The sequence below is a fragment of the Rhinatrema bivittatum genome, chromosome 4 (genome assembly GCF_901001135.1).
Source record: "Rhinatrema bivittatum chromosome 4, aRhiBiv1.1, whole genome shotgun sequence".
NCBI lineage: Eukaryota > Metazoa > Chordata > Amphibia > Gymnophiona > Rhinatrematidae > Rhinatrema > Rhinatrema bivittatum.
In genome coordinates, this window is record NC_042618.1 from 168740134 (window position 1) to 168763523 (window position 23390).

A 23390-nucleotide genomic window follows, 5' to 3' on the forward strand; every position below is an offset into this window, starting at 1 on the left:
GCTTCAAAGTAGGAGTAGAAGGGGAGATGAGCAGCAGGTGAGGAGGAATGTTATTAATTATCTAATGCTGATAGAATGAGCTGTAAGGAGGGTTATCTGAGTACAAGGTTTCAGTCTCTGTAGCAAGCTGTTTTAGGTGGGGCAAGTATTTGACACAGGGTCCCTCTGACTCGTGTCTTTCTGAGCTAGCTAGTTGCTCATTGTCAGAAGTGGTGGGCCCTAAACAGTAGCGAGGAGAGAAGAGGAAAAAGCAGAAGTGTGCAGGGAAAATAAAAGTCCAGGGGCCTCATTGAGTTTCTCAGGGTCCTAAGCTTTAGCTTAGTCTGCTTATGCATTGCGCTACCTCTGCATGTTGCTATTCTGAATTGAGCAATCAGTTTTCCTGCAATTACAGCCAAGTATCACCCAAAGGCCAACAGATGCAGATCTCTTACCTGATCTTTATACTGTTTGGAAGAAGGGTTGTGTGCTTTTTAAATGTCCTCTTTGTACGGGTAATGAGCTTCTCCCAGCCTTAAGTGCATGTTCCCTGTACATACCCAGATCAGTAGAGACTCCTGGACTTTGCATCCCTGCCAGCAGATGGAGACAGAGAACGTTTTACTGACACTGTACATAACCCAGTGTGCCACCTGTAGTCCCTCAGTATTTCTCTTTTTCCAGCAGGAGACTAGTTTGGTCTTATGAGCTTTCCTCCCAGGGGGTGTTTAGATCCTAGTGGATCCTTCCCTGTCTGGCCGAGGTGGACGAGCTGGAGATTGGTGACCCTTTTGTACACTCACTCCTTGATTACATGGGGTGTAAATCTGGTGGTCCAGATCCCTCCTCCTTACAAGGCTGCTGAGGCGGCTGCAGGCTCATGTTAGCGGTTTTTAATTTTGGTTTGTCCCTTTTGAATTTGGCTGATTTCTTGTTTGTAGCAGCTCTGTGTTCCATCCTAGGACGTAGGTCTTGTAAGGTATATTTGAAAAAAAAAAAAAAAAAACTTGATCAGGAAATCGAAGTAAGTGAGAGGACGGCTTTCTGCCTTTACTCTTGGAGTGGCTGGGGAGCTTTTGGGTATGTTAGCAGTGTTTGTTGCTGAATCAGCGGGCTAGGTGTGTTGTAGAGTGCTTTTCGCTTTTCCCGCTGGGGGTATTATGGTGCATGTCTCTGTTTGCTGCATCTGTATCACAGCACATGCACACCTGCATTGTTTCTGCTTCTGCTCAGATTGTTCGTGGGGGGGTGGTGAAGGGCCGTCCAAGGGCCCAGTGCCAGCGAAAAGGAGAAGGTTGTCACTTGCGGCTGCTGCTCCTCCTGTGCGCCGGGATTCTGTGCATGTCGGGGATCTTTTTTTCATTGGTGCATGAATGGTGGCCATTTTAAGTGCCCATGCGGCCTGGGCCTTGCCAGTGGAGGGTGGGGGGGATTTTCCCGCAAGGCTTTCTCCAGTTTGTTCTGATCCCAAGGAGGAGCAGATGGGGTTGATGGGTCCAGTCTGCCTGTTAGTGGATCTTCTCATCCAGTGGCTGGTGCTGCCAGGCCCTTTTCTGCAGTTTTTGGTTTGCTTCTGCTTGAGGCCTGTTTGGCTCAGCAGGAGGCAAATACTGCAGGGCTGGGGACAGGGACTCAACCTCCTGAGGGTCTGGATGTGGGTTCCAGACCAGGACGTCCCCAGAACCTACCTTCTCTCATTCAGCGGTTGTTGGGCTCTGGTCCGACTGGTGATGAGTTGGATGATTTAGAGGGGGATCCCGGGCGTCTGGGGTTTCCTCCCTTGCACCATATGGCAGTCTGTCTAGATGTGGTCAGTGCAGCTTAGGGGGTGATCCGGAGGAGATCAGTTTCCAAGGGTGATGACCCGAAGGTAGTCCGTCCGTTTCAGAAAAAGGAGTTGAGTCCGTTGATTCCTCATGTTCTTGAGGAACTTGGGGTGAAGATTCCACGGGAGGACTCTGATATGAAGGGGCGGATCCGGTCCTGGATGAGCTTTGGGGTCTGGCAATAGCTTTCCCTTATCATAAATTGGTGAAGAAATTGGTGGATCGAGAGTGGTCTGTTCCTGACACCGGCTTGAAAGCAGGGAGGGCAATGGCGAAGCTTTATCCTTTGCCTGAACAGATGCTGGATCTATTTTCCCTTCCTAAGGTGGACACTGCGGTGTTGGCTGTTACCAAGAAGATGACTATCCCGATTGCCTGGTCCATGACTTTGAAGGATGTTAAAGTTCACCTCCAAAAGGATCTTTGAAGTGTCAGCTCTGGATTTATGTGCAGCAATTTGTTCCAGTTTTATGCAGAGGGCTTGTCTGCGTTGGGTGCAGCAGCTTCAGGATGGTCAGTTGAAATTTGGTGAGGAGGTTAGTAAGGTTGACCGGATGGTGGCAATCGTAGCAGATGCTTTGTATGACTTTGTCAGGACTTTGTCGTGAATTATGGGTCTGCAGTTTCAGCCAGGAGATTGTTATGATTACGGAACTGGTCGGCGGATGTGTCATCCAAGTCTCAGTTGGGATCTCTGCCCTTTAAGGGCCATCTCTTGTTTGGTGAGGACCTGGAGCAGTTGATGAAGGATCTGGGCGAGAATAAGGTACACAGGTTGCCAGAGGATAAGCCTAAAGGCAAGAGGTTTTTTTAGGCTCGGTCCCATTTTCGGGATAGTAGGAGGTCTCGCCCGATGACGGGAGGTACAGGTCCAAAGAGTCAATTCTCTCCCTGGGGCCAGTCCTGGGGGTCACTCCTTTTGAGGGGGTCTAAGGCCCTTCAGGGAGGCCACAGGTGGTGGTGCTTCTGGGACTAAATCCTCGCAATGAGGCGAGACTGGTCCACTCTGCCGTTCCTTTTGTAGGAGGTCGCTTAGTGTGGTTTTATGGGGCGTGAGCCAAAATTACCCAGGATCAGTGGGTCCTCAGTGTAGTAGGAAGAGGCTACATGTTAGAATTTGCTCTGCCCGTCCGCGATTTGTTTCTAGTTTCCCCCTATTGGTCCATAGACAAGCATTTGGTGGTGCGAGAGATGCTAGACCGGTTGCGGAAGTTAAGGGTGGTAATACTGATCCCCTAGGACAAGTGAGGTGAAGAAAGGTATTCCATTTACTCTGTGGTTCCGAAGAAAGAAGGCACTTTTCAGCCAACTCTGAACTTAAAAAAAGTGAATGCAGTGCTCAAGGTTCCGCGTTTCTGGATGGAGACCCTGAGGTTGGTGATAGCCACAGTGTTCAAGGGGGAATTTCTGGCGACTCTGGATTTGACAGAGGTGTATCTGTACATTCCCATTCAGCCAGATTATCAACGATTCCTGCGGTTCATGGTTCTGGGTCAGCATTTTCAGTTTCAGGCTCTTCCCTTTGGTTTGGCAACTGCACCTCGCACATTAACCAAAGTTATGGTGGTGGTGACAGCGGCGTTGCATCGGGAAGGAGTTCTGGTACACCCCTATTTGGACGACTGGCTTGTCAGGGCGAAGTTGGAGGACCTTTGTCGCCAGCAAGTGCAGAAGGTAGTCAGTACCCTCAAATAGCTCGGCTGGGTACTGAACCTGGCAAAGAGTCACCTAGTGCCGTTGCAGTCCCTAGAATATCTAGGAGCTCGGTTCAACATACAGGAGGGAAAGTGTTTCTCATGGAGGAGTGTGTTTTGAAGCTGTAGGGGAAGAGTCTGTGCTTGTTGGGGTTGTTGGTGCCCAGGGTCTGCGATTATTTGCAGGTTCTGGGCTCGATGGCTTCGACCCTGGAATTGGTACCGTGGGCCTTTGCACATATGAGGCCTCTAGAGAGAGCTCTATTAGCTCAGTGGAACCCGCTCTCGGAGGAGTTTCAGCATCCTTGCCGTTTGAAGGAAGTGCAAGGAGCAGCCTGTCTTGGTGGCTACAAGATTCCAATCTGGTACGTGGCATGGAGCTGGAGGTTCCGGATTGGGTAATTCTTACTACTGATGCCAGTGTATCTGGATGGGGGGCGGTGTGTCAGCAGCAGTCCACGCATGGCAGCTGGTCTGCAGAGGAGGCATCCTAGTCTATCAATTAATTAGAAACCAGAGCAGTGCGTTTGGCTTTACTTGCATTTCTGCCATTGGTGCAAGGTCGATCGGTGAGGATCCTGTTGGACAGTGCGACGACTGTAGCCTGCATCAATCAGTAGGGAGGAACCAAGAGTTCAAGCAGTGGCCCAGGAGGCTCAAGAGTTGATTCTTTGGGCGGAGCAACACCTGGAGCAGATGGTGGCATCGCACATCGCAGGAGTGGAAAACAGGATAAACAGTGTGGATCCATAAAGTCTAGAGGATGTGAATGAAGAGAAGAGGCATGGGGGTGGCTTGCGGGAATGACTGCTACTACCTGGAGGTTAATATCCTTATTCAATATACATGGTTAATGCGACACCAACATTGCTCTATGCTTCAACGGCAAGAGGAAATGTTGAAAAAAGAATTTGCATCCACAAAAAAGCAGGGGAGTAGCTTGCTTGTTACGGCGATTACTACCCAGAATCAATTAAGCCTGATACGTCACATGGAATACATATCCAGTGCAACTCACTGCTTCAACGGAAGGGGGGAATGAAGAAAAGAGGATTTATATTCAGACAACAACCAACAAGGTCTGAATTGCACAGGCTGGGTAAACAAGCGTGAGAGTAGCTTGCTTATTACGGCAAAGTATAGGGTTGCTCTTTGTCTTCTAATCCTGACATGTTTCTTTTTCTTCAGGGGGCTAAGAATTTGCACCCACTTGTTAGGAGAGTTTTCCCATCCTGGAATCTTAATCTCACCCTCAGAGGTTTGTGTGAGGCACTTAGTGAACCTCTTCGGAGAGCGATGCTTAAGGATTTGACCCTTAAGGTCATTTTTTCTAGTGGCCATTTGTTCAACTAGGAGATTCTGAGTTACAGGCTTTGTCTTGCCGTGATTAATTCCTGCAGATTTCAGACTCCGGGGTGTCCTTGCGGACAGTATCCTCGTTTTTACCTATGGTGATATGTGCTTTTCATGTGAATCAGACTGTGGAACTTCTGGCCTTTCCTGAGAGGGACTCTTCAGCACTTCATGCAAGGGAGCTTAAGCTTCTGGACATACGCAGAGCTTTGTTAAGGTATCTCAAGGTTACGAATGATTTCAGGAGGTCGGATCACCTTTGTTTTCTGGAGCGGTTCGAAGAGATTCTCAAGCATCTAAGGCTACTATTGCGCAGTGGCTTAAGGAGGCTATTGGATTGATGTACATAACTAGGAGTCATCTGGTTCCTGTGAGTTTGCGAGTCCACTCTATACACTTTCAGGCAGCCTTGTGGGCGGAGGCTAGTGGAAAGGAGTGGAAGAGAGAAGGAAGGGGAGGTAATGGGGAAAAGGGAAAAGGAAGTGAGGGGGGGGGGGGCTCAAAGCAGAGAGAGTATGAGATGGTTGTGAATGGGAGAGTGCACCACACATGCACTCACCACCTTGCCTTTCACACCCATATACACCTACCCCCAGGGAGCAAATGATAGGGCTTCTCAGGGCATAACAGGGTTGCCTACCACCTAGAAATATTATATAACAATTTTATTGAGTGGATAACACATAGAAATAACATCATACAGACCCGAAATACATGCAGCAAAGTACAAATACAAACAACCATCGTCAAAGGGTATAACAGAACCACTCTAATAGAAATATTATTACTGACATACTTATCAGCCATACCTCTGGGAACTTCTATCTGAAGCAACTTCTTCCCTGTCAATCATGTTTTTCTCTCTGATATTTGAAGCTATTGATTAAATCACCTCTCTCTCTCTCTCTCTCTCTCTCTCTCTCTCTCTCTCTCTCTCTAATCTCCTATCTGCAACTTTTTGTTTATTTTCCTGAAACTTAACTCTGAGTCTAATTTAATGGTGGGAGAGTGGGGGTTCTTAGGTCCAAAGGAAACAGAATAATCCAGGGACAGCAAAATCCAGTCCTCCAGTGTTACAAACAGTTAACTGTTAGGATTTCCATAATGAATATTCATAAGATATATTTGCATGCTTGTGGTCCATAAACCATGTTGGTAGTACTCTAAGGCCAGAGTTTGCCATTACTTGTATCGTCTGATCCCAAGTGTGTGAACAGGAGCAGATAAGGGGCTGAGTTCAGCTCTGCACTTTGCTGTCTTTAGCTTCAGAAATTGGACTGTCTCATCTCCTGTCCTGTGCACCCTCTCATTACAGATCCGAAACTTGCAGAAGGGAGGAGACACGTTCTCTCTGGTGGAGAGTTCAGGCAGAGTCCTGGGAATGGTGAGCATCCCATCAAAGCCCATACACACAGAGCCATTAAACTTTAATAATTCCTACTGTCATGTTTCATCCCATAGATCTTTCTGTCTAAATATGAGCACAGGGAAGTTAAGTGACATTGAGTGAGTTGGGCCAGACTTGTGTCTCCATGATTTGCTGCTTTGTTCTTGTAGCACTAAGCAGCACTATGCTCATTCCCCAGAGCATGTTCAAATAAACATCATATTTTAAGCTGATACCATGTAGTCTTAATTATATGGTAAGAGAAACCTCATATAAAATGGCTGGCTTCTGGGAGCCCGGTAAGCCACGTTTTGCAAGAGTTATACGGTCATTAAACCATCATATGCCATTTGCTTCATATAATCATTGGTTTCTCAGGAAAAGTTTTTTTTGTATTTTTGCAATCTTTAAAGGCAGTAAATTAGTTTTATAACTTATCGTAGCAGTAGAGGCAGTGGCGGTATAGAGCTTGGCGTTGGCCCGACACGGCTCGTGTTTCTGATGAACTTCTTCAGGGGCCGTAAATGCCAGTTCTAAAAAGATGAAAAATTGTTATTTGCACAACAGCATTTAGTCACAAAAGCGCCTTTCATATTGCTATGCTACTGGATACATACGGTTTCCAAATCTGCCCGACAAATGTTTCTGCTACTAGGCTGCAGCTACGGCTTGACAGCTGGACGCGCCATGTTGGACTGAGAGTATATGTACCTACCTCTGTTGTGGGAGGAACCAATCAATAGAAAAGTAATAAACTAATTACATCAGACTTATTATGGAGAACTTAGATGAGTGTTGACCATTCGACAGAGTCATTAAGTCCATGGGGGGATTGGGATGCTACTGTGTAAATCCACCATTGCTCACGAAGATTCAAAAAATAGTTTAAATCTCCCCCGCGGGGGCAAGGTGTAATGTGCTCAAGGATAGTCCATCTTAATTGATCGAACGTGTGTCCTGCTTGCATACAATGTCTTACCATGGGTAAGACAAACATAACATCAAACTAGAGGAATTCAAAAACTCAATTAGACAAACCAAACTTAAGACTTTGAAGAGGGATGAGGATGATTACGCCACTAATAATGTTTATCGATGGCTGAATCCTGAAGACAATCCATTGGGGAGACGGGTCACTTTTGAGGATTCTGAGGGCAGTGGATCCAACGATTCTGATGAGGGAGCAATACCGAAACAATCGAAGAAAGGGGCGTACACACAACATTTTTTAGGACGAGGTCGGAGAGGCAGATGGCAACGGTCCACGCAACGCAGACCCTATCGCACAGACCCAGTATCTCAGGCATACCGCAACGAGCAAACCACCCAGCCTTACCCCCAAGAAGGACCTCAGACGCGGTCACGTACGCGGTACGATCCGCAGTTATAAACACATCCCATTGCCCTCTTACTGTGACTCAAGAACAAGTTCTTAATCTAGGACTGTCCTTTGTTCCCCATCAGCAACATGATCCGTTTCAAAGCCGTATATCATTGGCCAGATTTATTCGTAAATTACAAATCAAATTATACTGTGACACCAATGAAATTCCAGCAGACACCATTTCAGTGGTGCGTCCTAAATCTAAATGGATTCCGCCTGGTCACCTTGATCCTCAAATTAGCACGTTTCGTGATTTAGTACTTAAAGACATGGCATCTTTTGAAAATGCCCAGACACACTCATTCATAAATTTTTCTACCCAGGACCGTCAGGCCCTCCGATCATTATCCCAGAAAACTAACATCATCATAAAACCGGCGGACAAGGGAGGGAGCGTCGTTATCCAGGATCGGGATCGATATGTACAACATCTTTCAGAACATCTCTCTGACCAAAAATATTATAAACTTTTGTCAGAAGATCCCACCAAAGAACTTGCTAGTCGTATAGAGGAACTACTACATGAAAAAACATCTCCTTTCCTCACACGTAAAGAAAGGAACTTCCTACTTGTCAAACACCCGCGGATACCTACCATGTATGGTGTCCCCAAGGTACATAAATCCATGACAGACCCTCCTCTCAGACCGATTGTATCCAGCAACGGGTCCATTTTGGAACCCCTAGCCATTTTCCTTGATGTCTTCCTCAAACCCGTGGTTCAGCGGATGCGATCATATGTCAAAGACACCACCGAGGTTCTAAAAAAACTTGAGGAATACCCCAAACACACGGGACCTGTAATACTTATGACCATGGATGTGGTGGCCCTCTACACTAATGTGTCACATACCACAGCGTTGCTCACAATTGAAGACAATTTGAAAAACAATATGGAAGGCTCAAGAATTCTGTTTTGGTTCATCTTTGAAGTCGCCAAATTGGTGATACAAAATTATTTCCAGTTCTTGGACAAATTTTTCTTGCAGATACATGGCATAGCAATGGGCTCATCTGCGGCCCCTTCCATAGCTAATTTGGTCATGGACAGATTGGAAAGATCACAGATATGAGTCAAGATGGTTCAACATGATTTCACTATGGATTAGATACATTGATGACCTTCTAATATTTTGGACTCAAGATCACATCTTGTTGCAACAATTTTGTGAATGGATCAACACCATTGATATGGATCTAAAGTTTACTTTTCAATCTAACGACGCTCAAATAGCATTCTTGGATATTTTGATTTATTTTCATAATTTCAATTTACATACATCAATTTACCGCAAAGATATAGACAGGAACAACCTGCTTATGTATCATAGCTTTCACCCCACAGCATTCAAACGAGGTCTTCCAGTAAGCCAATTTTTTAGGCTTCGAAGACTATGTTCCTCAGATGCAGATTTCAAAATTCAAGCGGGCATACTTGCTTCCAGATTTTTTACACGGGGTTACCCCTACACTGCAGTATACACAGCTTACAAAAGAGCATGGTTTTCTTCCCGTCAATCTTTATTGGAATACAAAACACGTGATCCGGTCTCCACAGACATTTGTGTACTGAATCACACTGACAAATCATACTTGATCATGCAAAGCATAGAGAAACATTGGCACGTACTTCAATTACATACTGTTTTTTCAGAATTTCCTCTCTTTGCATACCAACGAAGTAAAAACCTCCGAGACCACATAGTACAAGCAGCCATTTATCAACAGGCAATTAATAGATCATCAGGTAACCACAATCAATGTGGTAATTGTGACATGTGCACAACCACCATAGAGGGACCATCGTGGCAACATCCTCTCACAGGCCACATTTATAAGAAAAGATCTCTCACAACATGTGACACATCGTGGGTAATTTACCTAATACAGTGCCCTTGCACATTACTTTATGTGGGCCGGACCAGCAGGAAAATTCGAATTCGCCTCCGTGAACACCGGAGCCGTTTACACACAGCGAACCTTGAGGCACCCATGGTAAGCCATTGTATGCAAGCAGGACACACGTTCGATCAATTAAGATGGACTATCCTTGAGCACATTACACCTTGCCCCCGCGGGGGAGATTTAAACTATTTTTTGAATCTTCGTGAGCAATGGTGGATTTACACAGTAGCATCCCAATCCCTCCATGGACTTAATGACTCTGTCGAATGGTCAACACTCATCTAAGTTCTCCATAATAAGTCTGATGTAATTAGTTTATTACTTTTCTATTGATTGGTTCCTCCCACAACAGAGGTAGGTACATATACTCTCAGTCCAACATGGCGCGTCCAGCTGTCAAGCCGTAGCTGCAGCCTAGTAGCAGAAACATTTGTCGGGCAGATTTGGAAACCGTATGTATCCAGTAGCATAGCAATATGAAAGGCGCTTTTGTGACTAAATGCTGTTGTGCAAATAACAATTTTTCATCTTTTTAGAACTGGCATTTACGGCCCCTGAAGAAGTTCATCAGAAACACGAGCCGTGTCGGGCCAACGCCAAGCTCTATACCGCCACTGCCTCTACTGCTACGATAAGTTATAAAACTAATTTACTGCCTTTAAAGATTGCAAAAATACAAAAAAAACTTTTCCTGAGAAACCAATGATCATATGAAGCAAACGGCATATGATGGTTTAATGACCGTATAACTCTTGCAAAACGTGGCTTACCGGGCTCCCAGAAGCCAGCCATTTTATATGAGGTTTCTCTTACCATATAATTAAGACTACAGGGTATCAGCTTAAAATATGATGTTTATTTGAACATACGATATAAGCAATACATCATATACAGTACAGTCCTTATTTCATTCATTCCCCAGAGCAGCCAGCAAGCTCAGAGTAATGTCCAAGCTTTATCTTCCTTAATATATACTTGTTCGTGGTTCTAAAGCAGTAATACAGATAACTACATTCTCTCTTTAGCTACGTTTTGGCTTCTTTGTCAATAGCTGACAGTTGAATTAATGAATCCCCATTTTTTACAGCACGGTTTTCGGGATGCTTTTTGTGCTGAGTCCTGGCATGGCACTCACTAAGCCAGCCATTGTCTGAGCCCCTAATCCTGCCTGACCCTTTCCTACAGCTCATCGACTGTGCATAAGTGCACAAGAATTTGCCGTATTGGGTCAGACCAAATGTCCATCAAACCAGTATCCTGTCTCCAGTAGTGGCCAATCCAGGCCACAGGTATCTGGCAGAATCCCAAATGTTTGATAGATTCCATGCTGCTTATCCCAGGGATAAGCAGTGAATTTCCCCAAGTCCACCTTAATGGTTTGTGGACTTCCAGGAATTTTTGTAAACCCATCTACACTAACAGCTTACACCACATTTTCTGGCAGTGAATTCCAGAATTTAATTATTTGTTGACTAAAAATTATTTTCCTCTATTTTTCCTAAATGTACTTCTTAGTAACTTCATTGCATGCCTCCTAGTTTTTGTACTTTTTGAAAGAGTAAACAACTGAATTTGCATTTATTTATTCCACTCTTCTCATTATTTTATAGACCTTTATCATATCTTCCCTCAGCCATCTCTTCTCCAAGCTGAAGAGCCCTAACCTCTTTAGCCTTTCCTCATAGGTGACTCGTTCCTTTCCTTTTATTATTTTGGTCGCTTTTCTCTGTACCGTTTTCTAATTCCACTATATCTTTTTTTAGATGCGGTGACCAATACTCATAAGAATATTCATAAGAAGAACATAAGAAGTTGCCATATAGGGTCAAGCCCAGCATCCTGGATTACCTTAATGCGGTCTTTTTGTGTCCCTTCTGGCAGGCTTTGAAGAGCTGTAACAAGAGTGCTAAACCCATTTATATCTCCGTGGGACACAAGATGAGCCTGGAGTCCTCAGTGCGCTTGATCCGTACTTGTTGTAAATACCGAGTTCCAGAGGCCATCCGCCAGGTGAGAAGAGCCCTTCATAAAGAGCCACCCCTACAATAAGCAATGTCTCCCTGAGCCCAGCAGGGGCCCCTGCATCAGGCAATGCTTCCCTAAAGCCCCAACCAGGGAAGCATTATCTGTGGCAGATGTATAGTACAAGAGCAGCCACTAGATTGTGTTCAGTAGCACCGTCAACAATAGCTGCCTGTTGGACTGATGCTTATCTGCTGCCAACTGTAAAAGTAGGGAATAAAATATAGTTTAGCTAAAATTTAAACCAATCTTGTCATTGATAAACATTTGAAAAATGTTCCAATATACTTGTAATTTCTATATATTTAAGCTCATTGGTACCTCTGGTATAGCCCAACAGGGCATGTGGTAGTCTATATAGCACTGGAATGAGCACGTTATTGCCCCTATTGATAATGTTTCCCAGGTTGCACTGTTCCAATTTCCAGCTCTGTTTCAGCCACATCTCTCTCCACTTTTATGTGGAATATATTAAAGATTTGTTCTTGGCCTATTTTGTTTGTGAATATGCAAAACTGGGGAGAAGCTAATTTCAGGCAGCAGATCATGCAAGAATCCTGTGCCTTCCAGTCTTTCCCTGTGCGTACCTGGATCAGTCCAGACTCCTGGGTTTATGCATCCCTGACAGCAGATGGAGACAGAGAAAGTTTTACTGACACTGTTACATAATCCCTGGTGCCACCTGCAGTTCCTCGGTATTTCTCTGTCTCCAGCAGACGGTGGTTGCTGCAAAACCCGCAGTTCTGTTGTCTGGAGAGTACTTTGATTTTTATGAGACTTACTCCCAGGAGTTTTTGGGTCCTAGTGGGTCCTTCCTTGTTCAGTTGAAGTGAACGAGCTGGAGGTCGGGGACCTTTTTGTATCCTTGCTTTTGTTATTCCGTGGGGTATAAATCTGGTGGTCCAGATCCCTCCTCTTCACAAGGCTGCTCAGGCGACTGTGGGCTCAAAGTAGCTGGTTCTTTTTCTGCAGCTTGCCTCTCTCTTTCTTAAAAATAAATAAATGGCTGATCTGGTGCTGGACAGCTCTGTTTTCCATCCAGAGTTTTGCTAGATTTGATTAAAGTTTAATTTAAAAAAAAAAAAAAGAGACAAGGACTGAGATAAGATAGAGGCTTGAGTTTTCTGGGGGACAGCTCTCTCCTCATCGGAGGTTGGAGGTAAAGGGATAAGGGCTTCCGTTGCCTCTCCTGTTATTGCTGCATTTTGATCTTGGCAGGGTTTTTTTTCCCCCGCTGTTTAGATAATGGTGCATGGCTTGGGATACCATGCGTGTGAAGCGGCGCCAGCGCGTCTTGAGACATCTCGGGCTCTGTGTGGCTTGCGTATCGGGGGGAGAGGGACCGTCGGTGACCCCCAGCAGCCACAAAATGAAAGAAGTGGTGTGGAGACTCTCCCACGGCGGCTGTTCCTGCACACTAGAGGCCGGTGTGTGTCAGGACCTCTGCCTCCATCGGCTCGAGAATGGCAGCCATCTTGGATTGTCATGCGGCACTGACCACAATGACAGAGGAAGGGGGGCTGTTTTTCCCCCGAGGCTTTCCCTGGTTCACCCGTGCTCGGAGGACAGATGAGATGGCTGCCTCAAACTTGGTCTTCTATTGCTGGGTCCATACAATTGCCAGCTGCACCTTTGGCCTTTCTCGGCGGATTTTGTTTTGCTTCTTCATGAAACTTATTTGGTGCAGCAGGCAGGGCTGGGGTCCCAGTCTCGGCCTCGCGTGGGTCTGGGCTTCTAGACCTGGGTAGTCTTGCAGTAAGAGGCCTTCCTTGGTTCAACGTTTGCTGGGTCCTACTCAGACTGGTGAAGACTCTGATGAGTCGGTCAAGTCATAGGGGATCCGGTGGCATTGTCAGAGGAGCAGGGTGTTGATCCAGACACAGCTGGTACGTTCTGGGGGATGTTCTGGAAGAAGTCCCAATTTCTGAGGGGGTTGACCCCCAAGGTAGTTAGTTTGTTCCATAGGGAGGAATTGGACCCTATTGATTCCTCAGGTTCTAGAGGAGCTTGGGCTGAAGGATCTGCAAGAAGACTCAGGACATGGAAGGGGCAGACCCAGTCCTGGATGGTCTTAGGGGTCCTGTGAGGGTCTTTCCTATCATAAGTTGGTGAAGAAGCTGGTGGATCGGGAGTGGGGGAGCTCCTGATACTGGCTTAAGAGTGGGAAATGCAATGGCGAAGCTTTATCCTTTGCCTGAACAGAGTTTTCTCTTCCAAAAGTGGATGCTGCGGTGTCGGTGGTTACAAAGAAAACGACTATCCCAGTCGTGGGTTCCACGGCTTTGAAGGATGTCCAGGATAGGAAGCTGGAGATTCGTCTCAAGAGGACTTTTGAGGTGTCGTCCTTGAGTTTGCGGGCGGCCATTTGCTCCAGCTCCATGCAAAGGGCTTGCCTGCATTGGGTACAGCAACTTCAGGATGGGCAGGTGAAGTCTGGTGATGAAGCAGGTAAAGCTGAGCGCTTAGAGTCTATGATGGTGTATGTTGCGGATACCGGTGTCAGCCAGATGGTTGTTGTGGCTGCGTAACTGGTCGGCCGATGTGTCCTCTAAGTCCCAGTTGGGTTCTTTGCCCTTTAAGGGGATGCCTTTTGCATGGAGAGGATCTGGAGCAATTGATGAAAGATCTGGGAGAGAATAAGGTGTACAATTTGCTGGAGAGCAAGCATGTTTTTTTCAGGCTTGGTCGCGTTTTTTTGATGTTAGGAGGTCTTGTGTTGCGAGGGGAGCCTCAGTTTCGCAGAAGTAGTTCTCTCCCCAAGGTCAGTCCTGGGGGTAATCCTTTCGAGGAGGCCGAAGGCCTTTCAGAGCTTCCGCAGGAGGTGAAGCTACAGGGCTCAAATCCTCACAATGAGGCAAGGCCGATTCACTCCACCGTTCCCTTTATAGGGGGTCAATTAGCATGGTTTTACGGGGAGTGGGCCAGGATAACTCAGGATCAATAGGTCCTTGGCGTGGTAAGAGAAGATCACGCATTAGAATTCGCTCGGCCTATTCACGACTTGTTTCTAGTCTCCCCCTGCGAGTCAATGGAAAAGCGATGGGCGGTGCATTCGATCGGTTGCGGATGTCTGGGGCAGCAATTCCAGGTCCCAAGGGCGAGCGAGGCGAGGGAAGGTATTCCATCTACTTCATCGTTCCAAAGAAAGAAGGCATTTTCCATCCGATTCTGGACTTAAAGAGAGTGAATGTGGCACTGAAAGTCCCAAGGTTCCGGATGGAGACCCTGAGGTCGGTAATTGTGGCAGTGTACAAGGAAGAGTTTCTGGTCTCATTGGATCTAATGGACGCATACCTGCACATTCCATTCGCCCAGATCATCAGAGGTTTCTGCGGTTTATGGTGTTGGGGCAGCATTTCCAGTTTTAGGCTCTTCCCTTTGGGTTGGCCATGGCACCCCACACATTCGCTAAGGTAATGGTGGTAGTTGCGGCGATATTACAGCATAAGGGAGTGCTGGTGCACTCTTATCTGGACAACTGGCTTATCAGGATAAAGTCGGGGGATGTTTGTCACCGTTCAGTGTGTAAGGTAATAGATACTCTGGAATCTCTAGGCTGGGTGGTGAATTTAGCAAAGAGTCATTTGGTTCTGACTCAGACCCTCGAATTTTTTGGAGCTCGGTTCGACACATGGATGGCAAGGTCTTTCTTTCGGAGGAGCGGGTTTGCAAGTTGCAGTCAAGTCCGGTGCTTTTTAGAGATACCGATACCCAGAGTCTTGGATTATTTGCAGGTCCTGGGTTCAATGGCTTCAACACTGGAGTTAGTGCCGTGGTTTTTTGCACATATGAGACCACTGCAGAAAGCTCTCTTGTTGTGGTGGAATCCGATCTCAGAGGAGTTCCATCTACCCTTACCTTTCAAGAGTTTTGCATGAGACTGTCTGTCTTGGTGGCTGCTGACATCTAATCTAGTTCATGCTGTCAATCTGGAAGTCTTACTGATTCTTACTACCGATACCAGTCTCTCTGGATTTGGGAGCAGTATGTCAGCAGCAATCAGCCCAGAGCACTTGGACTGCGAGGGAAGCATCTTGGTCTATCAATCGGTTAGAGACCAGAGCAGTGCGTTTAGCATTACTTGCATTTCTGCCTTTGATATGAGGTCATTCGGTGAGGGTCTTGTCAGACAGTACGATGACCATTGCCTACATCAATCAACAGAGAGGAACCAAAAATCGAGCGGTGGCCCAGGAGGCTCATGAGCTAATCCTTTTGGGCAGAGCAACACTTGGAGCAGATAGCGGCCTCACACATCGCAGGGGTCAAAAATGTCCAGGTGGATTTTCTAAGTCACAGTTTTCTAGATCTGGGGGAGTGGAAGTTGTCAGAGACAGCGATGCATCTTATCTGTGAGAGGTGGGGCTGTCCCCATGTGGATCTAAGGGCGCCTCAATGCAAAGGTTGCTTGGTTTTTCAGTTGAAGACGAGAATACAGGGCTGAGGGAGTCAATTCACTGGTGGTGTCTTGGCCTCTGAAGGTTCTACTTTACATATTTCCCTCTTGGCCTCTGGTAGGCAAAGTGTTACGTCGGAGAGAGAGACACCTGAATGAGGTGGTGTTGGTAGCTCCAGAGTGGCTGCACCAGCCGTGGTTCGCAGATCTAATCAAATTGGCAGTGGACAGTCCGTTACGCTTCAGCCATCTTCCAGGCCTTCTTTGGCAGGGCCCCATATATTCAGCAGCTTGGCGTTTGAGATGCAGAGGGTACCCACAGGTGGACATTGCTACTCTTCTTCAGGCTAGATGGAAGTATACTTCATTGTCGTATGTGAGGGTCTGGAAGGTTTTTGAGTCCTGGTGTTTAGCTAACGAAGTGCAGGCCTTAAGGTCTTTGGTATCTCAGATTTTATACTTTCTTCAGGAAAGCTTGGTCAAGGGCTTGGCTTTCAACTCTTAGGGTCCAGTTAGAAGCTCTGGCTTGCCTACAACGTAAAGTAGAAGGTTGCACTCTGTCTTCTCATCTTGATGTGTTAGATTTCTTCATGGGGTTAAGAATTTGCACCCTCCAGTGAGGAGAATTTGTCCATCATGGAATCTTAATTTGGTTCTCAGAAGCTTGTGTGAGGTGCCTTTTGAACCTCTTCTGAGAGCGATGCTTAAGCATTTGAGCTTAAAGGTTGTTTTTTTTTCTAGTGGCTATTTTGTTCAGCTAGGCGAATCTCCAAGTTGCAGGCTTTGTCTTGCCATGATCCGTTTCTACAGATTACAGTCTCAGGAGTGTCCTTGCGGACTGTACCCTCATTTTTACTGACAGTGGTATCAGCGTTTCATGTGAATCAGACCGTGGAGTTTCCGGCATTCCCGGAGTTGGATTCTTCCGTGGGAGCTTAAGCTTTTGGATGTCTGCAGGGCTTTGTTGAGATCTCAAGGTAACAAATGAATTTAGGAAGTCTGACCATCTTTTTGTTTTATTGAGGTGTTCAAAGAGAGGTACCCAGGCTTCCAAGGTTACCATTGCAAGGTGGCTCAAGGAGGCCATTGGGTCGATATACATTCTCAAGAGGCGTCAGGTGCCTGAAGGTTTGCGGGCACACTCCTGTGTTCTCAGGCGGCCTCATGGGCAGAGGCTCAGTTGGTTTCGCCTCAGGAAATTTGTAGAGCGGTGACTTAGAAGTCGCTGCATACATTTGCAAAGCACTATCGTCTGGATGTGGGTGATCCAGAGTCTCAGTTGTTTGGCGGGAGTGTCTTGTGAGCGGGACTCTCCAGGTCCCACCCTAAGTAGGGAGCTTTGGTACATCCCAGGAATCTGGACTGATTTGGATACGTACAGGGAAAGGAAAATTGGTTCTAACCTGCTAATTTTGGTATGGAATACAGTTTTTTTTCATGGTATGGAATACAGACTTGTTGAAAGGTTTTTGTAAATTTGTTGAGGAGTTGGTGTTTTTACAGTTTTTTGTGCTTGGGTATTTATTTATTTGTTTATTTAGCAGTACTTATTTTTATTTATTTATTTAGCAGTATTTAGGGTACAGGTCAATACTGATGAACTGCAGGTGGCACCAGGGATTATGTAGCAGTGTCAGTAAAACTTTCTCTATCTCCATCTGCTGGCAGGGATGCATAAACCCAGGAGTCTGGATTGATCCGTGGTACTACAGGAACAAAAATTAGCAGGTAAGAATCAAGTTTCCTTTCTTACTGTATCTTTGAAAATGTTTGTTTTGACAATTTGTGGTGTACCCCTTTGGGAAAGATTTAATCATTTGGATTATTCACTAAAAAAAGAATCTTTTTTTCATCTCCTGCTGTGAGTGCTAAACTCTGATCCCTACCCAAAATAGCAAAGTAATCTTAAGGATTTATTATAGTTTAAATCTGCACTTTGTTGATTAGCCGCTCAATTAATGCACTATAGATAAACTTCTTAAGATGCTGACTCTATGAGCTTTCGCAAGCCCTGCCATATCAGGGGTTACTGCTTTCTCAGTATATGGGTTTTCTTTTTAGTGTAATGGATTTCTGTAGGTGTCCTCACCTTTGTTCTCAGTTCAATCTTATGTTTCTATCGCTAAGTCCTCACCACAGTCACTGTCACCAGGTTGGATCAAGCAGTTCACATTCACTGTGCTTTGCAGATTTATGCTGTTTTTTTGTTTTTTTAAATAATAGATGGAATTTCGTGAGGCTCAGTAATATTAACTTAGTTCCCGGAAATATCCGGAATTCCTCTGGTCTTAGGTGTCTGCTGAGGGTCCTGTCCTTAGACTCATGAGGTAACCAGAAATGCAGAAACAGCTCCCAAGCATTTGTGAGTCCCAAATCTGTGCAGGATGATGAAAGATCTCTTTCTTCCTCTTGCTCTGCCCCCCCCCCCCCCCCCCTACTGACTGTGTTAGTGGGACCTTGGCCTTTCATCATTACTGCTTTTCTCTTTCCAATTTGTGGCCTTACGAAGGGGTAAGGTGAAACTACAGCTCCGCAACCAGGGAGACAGACCGGGCCAGTCCTAGTTTTATCCCAGTGTATACAGGGAGATGCAGTCCTGATTTTCTTTGGGATCTCGGTATGGAAATGAGAACCTCCATCTCCCTGTTTGCACTAGGGTAAAGCTAGGGCTGGCCTGGCCAGTCTCTTTGGACAAGGAGCTCCATAGTTGCATGATCATTTCACTAAATAGGGCACGCAGGACTATAAGGCCCAGAATGCCTTACGGTGCAAATGAAAGTAAATCCCCCTCTTATTTTCTATGAATATAAATAACCTGTGGAAAGCCAGTTAAAAATGCTGATCTAAAATGTTTAAACCATTGGTAGTTTGTTTGAATGTCCTCAGAAGGAATGTAGGTTGAGATTGTAACTTAGCGATGCTTTATCTGAAACATACCTCACGTACTTCCGTACGTCACTGACTGATACTGGAACATGTGACACGAAGGTGAGGCACATCGTTAACATATATCTGTACTCCATCACAGCCTTGCAGTCCCAACTGGGAAGAAATGACCTTTTCACTTCTGGCTTGAAATGCCCATTGTTGATTGGATACTGAGTATACCCCCAAGTGACTGAAATCAATCAGTACATGGGCCAAAAAAGGTCACAGATATACTTTTATGAGCCTCATTGACAAAGTAATTGACGCACAAACCTAGCAAATTGCTTGTAGCAGGAGAAATAACAGAACACCCCCCCCCCCCCCTGTGCTCCAAAGAAAGAGCAGCCCCCCGCCTTCCAGAGCAGAGGAACTCGGAGAAACAAGATTGAAGTGCTCAGGATCTATCATTAGCAGCTAATCATCTTTATCCTCGTGACGCCATCTTACTCCCCAGAAGTGTGTTTGGGAAGCTGCAATTTATTTTTACATTTTTTTTTTCTTCTCTCTATTTTTTTTCTTAACCAAAATGTAATTGTTTAAATATCTTTCTTTTTTGCTTCATGCAATATGAAGGACTTGACCCTCCTCTTTTCTGTCAACCATGGTAATACCTGCAGAAAAAAAAAGCCATAGACAAATCCTGTGAGATATAAAACAAAAATTTTTCAATTAAGTAGAAAAATCCCAAACTGTCCCCCCTGCCCCCAGATCGTTCCCAGCGGTGCTCAGTGACTGCAGTATCTGGACCCTGCCCAGATCCATCTCTCCAGGGGTTCCAAGTCTGCAGTGGGAGGAAATACACAAAAAGATGGGGCAGGACATCCTCATAAAAACATCCACCCCACTTCATGCACCCTCCCCATCCCCCTATGCGAGGGCCCATCCCCAGCCCATACCCTGTAGCGCTGTGGGGTAGCGGGAGGGATGCTTTCTCATCCTCTGTCTGCTAATGTGCTACCACTCGCTCTCCCACCCCGTATTCTTTCTGAGCCCTTGCTACCCCTCCCTTTCTCGTTGGCTCCTAGCTTGGTTTCAAATCAGCCAGGGAGCCCTATTGACCGCATGTTCCCCCCCTCCATCTGGCTTAACATTAACCTTTTATAAGACTGGCCTACACTCCCACCAGCAAAGACTTCGTGCTGTTACCCCTCCTGCTTGCTACCGCTATCCCAGTGAGGCGGCAGCCCTCCAACCTTCCGCTCCATGAAGGTGGTACCCACTGCCATCCTTCTCCGTGGAGGCCGCCGTGGCCACTGCCGCTCCGTGCAGTGTGCTGCTGCCTCACCCACCCCCTGGCCATCCTTGCAGGGCACACTTATTTGTGCCAGGCCTCCATTGGGCCACCCCCAGACCAGCCACCATCTCTGCCAAATAATAGGCTAATAGCACCCCGCTTTATGCGCTCCCACAAGCTTCCCCCTGTGCATAATCTTTGGTGCCCGGTCCCTGCCCCTCCCCAAACACCAAAGCATCCCCCTATGCACTGGTGAGGGCCCTGCCATATAAAGGACCAGTAACTCCTTACTTGGTCTCTACCCTCCCGCCTAACCCCACTAGCGCTTCTGTGGCTGTTTGCAAGGAGAGGATAAAGGGATCGGTTCCAACCTCAGATAGGTGAACCCCATCTGGCCTATACAAGCCCATGCAGCCAGCGGAGATATCTTCCTGTATGATAACATGCCCCTCTATGGCCCGTACCCAGGATCCCACTTCCTTATTTAATTTTCGCCTGCCCTTATCAATGCCTTTGCAGGATTTTGCTCCTCTCCACACTAAGCGAGGGATAATGTGGGACCAAACCAACACCACCGACGGCCAGAGTACCTTGATGAACGCTAAGTCTTTTTTTATGCCAATGATGAGGTCAATGTTTTTGACCGAAACTAGATCGTGATAATGTCCGGCCACGGAAGCGCTGTGGCATATTGAAGGAAGGATGGTATTACTTGGACCCACCTCCTCCCTCGATTGCCTAGCCAAAAGTGTTGGGTTTGCTCCATGGTATGCCCATCTGTTCGCCGGCGCTCTTTGCCTTGGCTCCGGGTTCCCAATAAACGTACGAGTGACCCAGGATCCATAGCGCTTTAGTGAAAGCGGGAGAAGAGTGTATGATAAATAAGAAAAGTAAGGTTAGAGTGAGCAGGGTAAGCAAGTGTCCTGCTATCCCTATGCCAATTCTAAGGAGGACTGTTTTTATGGGCCGTAAGTACGATTTGTATCTGCCAGAATGCCAGCGCCCTACGGCTTTGATCTGTGCATCGCTTAGCCCGCTGCTACTCGCAGATCATGCCGCACCAATTCTGAAGCAGTGAGTGTGATATTTGTGCGGCTCCTCCCCTATCACTGTTAACCCTCTGGGGAACATACTAATGAACTGGTAACGCGACAATGCAGATCCATCCTGATGTTTTAACAAAGGGCCTTTCTCAGGCGGGCGCACCCGTAAATACTCCTGCGCAGCCCTAACTGGGCATATAGCCACCATGTGAGCAGGATATAAACTAACCCATCTACCCGCAAGGTGCTGGTCATTTTTGACCTTCTGATGAAAATTTTCACTGTATCAGGGCAAACCCGTATATCCTCTATTGTAAGGCCCCCATCAGAAGCCCTGGTGGTCACTTTTGCATGGGCGATCAGCTCGCTTAACTTAAAGGCCTGAAAGAACATCAGTGAAAAGGCAAGTGGTCCACAGCTTGACCTCAGAAGTGTCCCAAACCAGCCAGGGGAGCTCACCCACTAAAGCCTGTAAAACAGGAGTGTAATAGGCCTTTTATTGTCAGCCCTAGCAGGCTCTTGCCTCCACCAATCCTCCATCAACTTTCTAATCAGAAAGGAGCTGCTGATGCAGTTGTTGCCCCACACCTTAGCCACGAATCCAATCACTGCCAGGTGCTGTCCTGCCTGCGCTCTGGAGACGCCAGAGTCCTTAAGGTGAATTAAAAACTCATCCACTGTTCTTTCCGTAATGTGCTTTGGATAGGAGATGCCCTGTGATAGACCAAAATTTTGGAATAAAGTCCACCCCTTCGAATAGACTCTCCGTGTACTCTCCGCCAGTGCTGGCTCAACATGGAGGTAACTGTGGGCACCCCAATTGCCAGATCCAAGATGGGATCCGTGACGGCTGCGTCTCTGCCTCCGGGGCCAGGAACCTGAAACGAGACCACTGAAAACGCGAAAGTGAGTCAGCGATGCACCCAGGTACATGTTTAGCCTTGAAGACAGAGCAGGCAGAGCAATACGAGCTCCTGTAAAAGCCTCGGGGCCCTGGGAGAGGGAGTTGGGAGTGAATTGATGGCCTGCACAGGTTATCGGACCAGAAGACCACTCTCTGATTCCGGAATTGGGGCATCCACATGTGTGGCCACCACAGAGGGGAATAATTCGAGAGAGCACATAAGCACGGAGCAGCAGTGGCCACAGCAGCGTTCACGGAGCGGGGATGCCAGTGGGCACCACCTTCACGAAGCAGAAGGTTTGAGGGCTGCCGCCTCACTGGGATAACGGCAGCAAGCGGGGATGGGGGGGGGGTGGGGTAAGAGCATGAAGTGTAGGCCAGCCTTATGAAAGGTTAATGTTAAGTTTGCATAAATTATTTCTGTACGTTGATGTTTAAGTTCATGCTTGGATGGTTGTGGCCATTTTATCCACTCAATAAAAGAGCGTTAAGGACATTGTATTGCGTCATTGTTGGCAAGGGGGGGGAAGCTAGGGTGATATCCCGGTGAACGCCCAAAGTCTCCCAATGTGAAGGCCATGGTTCTGCACACCATCTTCCCTCCCAAATCCCAGGCCGCCCGCCGCGTCGGAGTAAAGCTGCAATTCCTGATTGGTCTCTAAGGGGTCTCTCTACAAGGTCCTCCCATTATACTCCCCCGAAAAGCTCTGCCACGCTGCCTCCCTCCTTCCTCCACGCTCCTCCTCCATCCTTTTTCCTCATGCAGCCCCAGCCTCTTTGCTGTTTTTTTTCCTGCACCTCCCCCCTTCGGTGGCAGTTTCTGATTCCACTAGGGCACCCGTCTTTCGCTGCCAGCCCCAGCTTTTCCATTCCTTGCGGCTTGCTTCCGGTTTTCTCCGATTGTACTGACCCCCCCATCCTGTTTACTCCTGCGCCCCCCCCCCCCCTTTGTGGCCCATTTAGCTTTCTTTTCTGGTCCCCTTTGCCCCCCCCCTCCCTTTTTTTCTCGGCTCTCCAACGTGCTCCGAATTCTGGGGGCCTTTTTTTTTTTTCTGTTTCTCCAGTCTTTCCCTGCCCTCTTGTATCTTCCGCCCATGGGCACCTTCCGCCTCTTTTCTTTTGTTCCAGTCAGTTTTGGGGTTCCCCCCCCCCCCCCCTTTTGTATAATCTGGTTCACCTACCTGCCGGTCCCCCCTCCCCCCTCGCTCTGCTGCCTCACTGGATTAATGCTTTCCCCATCCTTCTTCCTTTTGCTCGGCCTTTATCTGCTGTACCCCCCCGTGCCTGTTTTTTAGTAAACTTATTTAAGCCCACCCTGCAACCTTTTAGCCCCCC

At 46.9% G+C, this 23390-nt stretch overlaps 1 protein-coding gene across 4 annotated transcripts in view; it reads left to right on the forward strand.

The window, feature by feature from the left end:
- The window catches only part of ENDOV (endonuclease V), a 55156-nt gene that overhangs the window by 26167 nt on the left and 5599 nt on the right, over positions 1–23390 (forward strand). For 3 of the 4 annotated variants that reach the window (XM_029599195.1, XM_029599194.1, XM_029599197.1), the window contains 2 exons: positions 6168–6236; positions 11410–11538. In XM_029599195.1, the coding sequence (XP_029455055.1) occupies positions 6168–6236; positions 11410–11538 (198 nt within the window). Of the gene's footprint in view, positions 1–6167; positions 6237–11409; positions 11539–17614; positions 17675–23390 lie in introns of all 4 variants that reach the window. The other variant, XM_029599196.1, reaches the window with a different exon arrangement.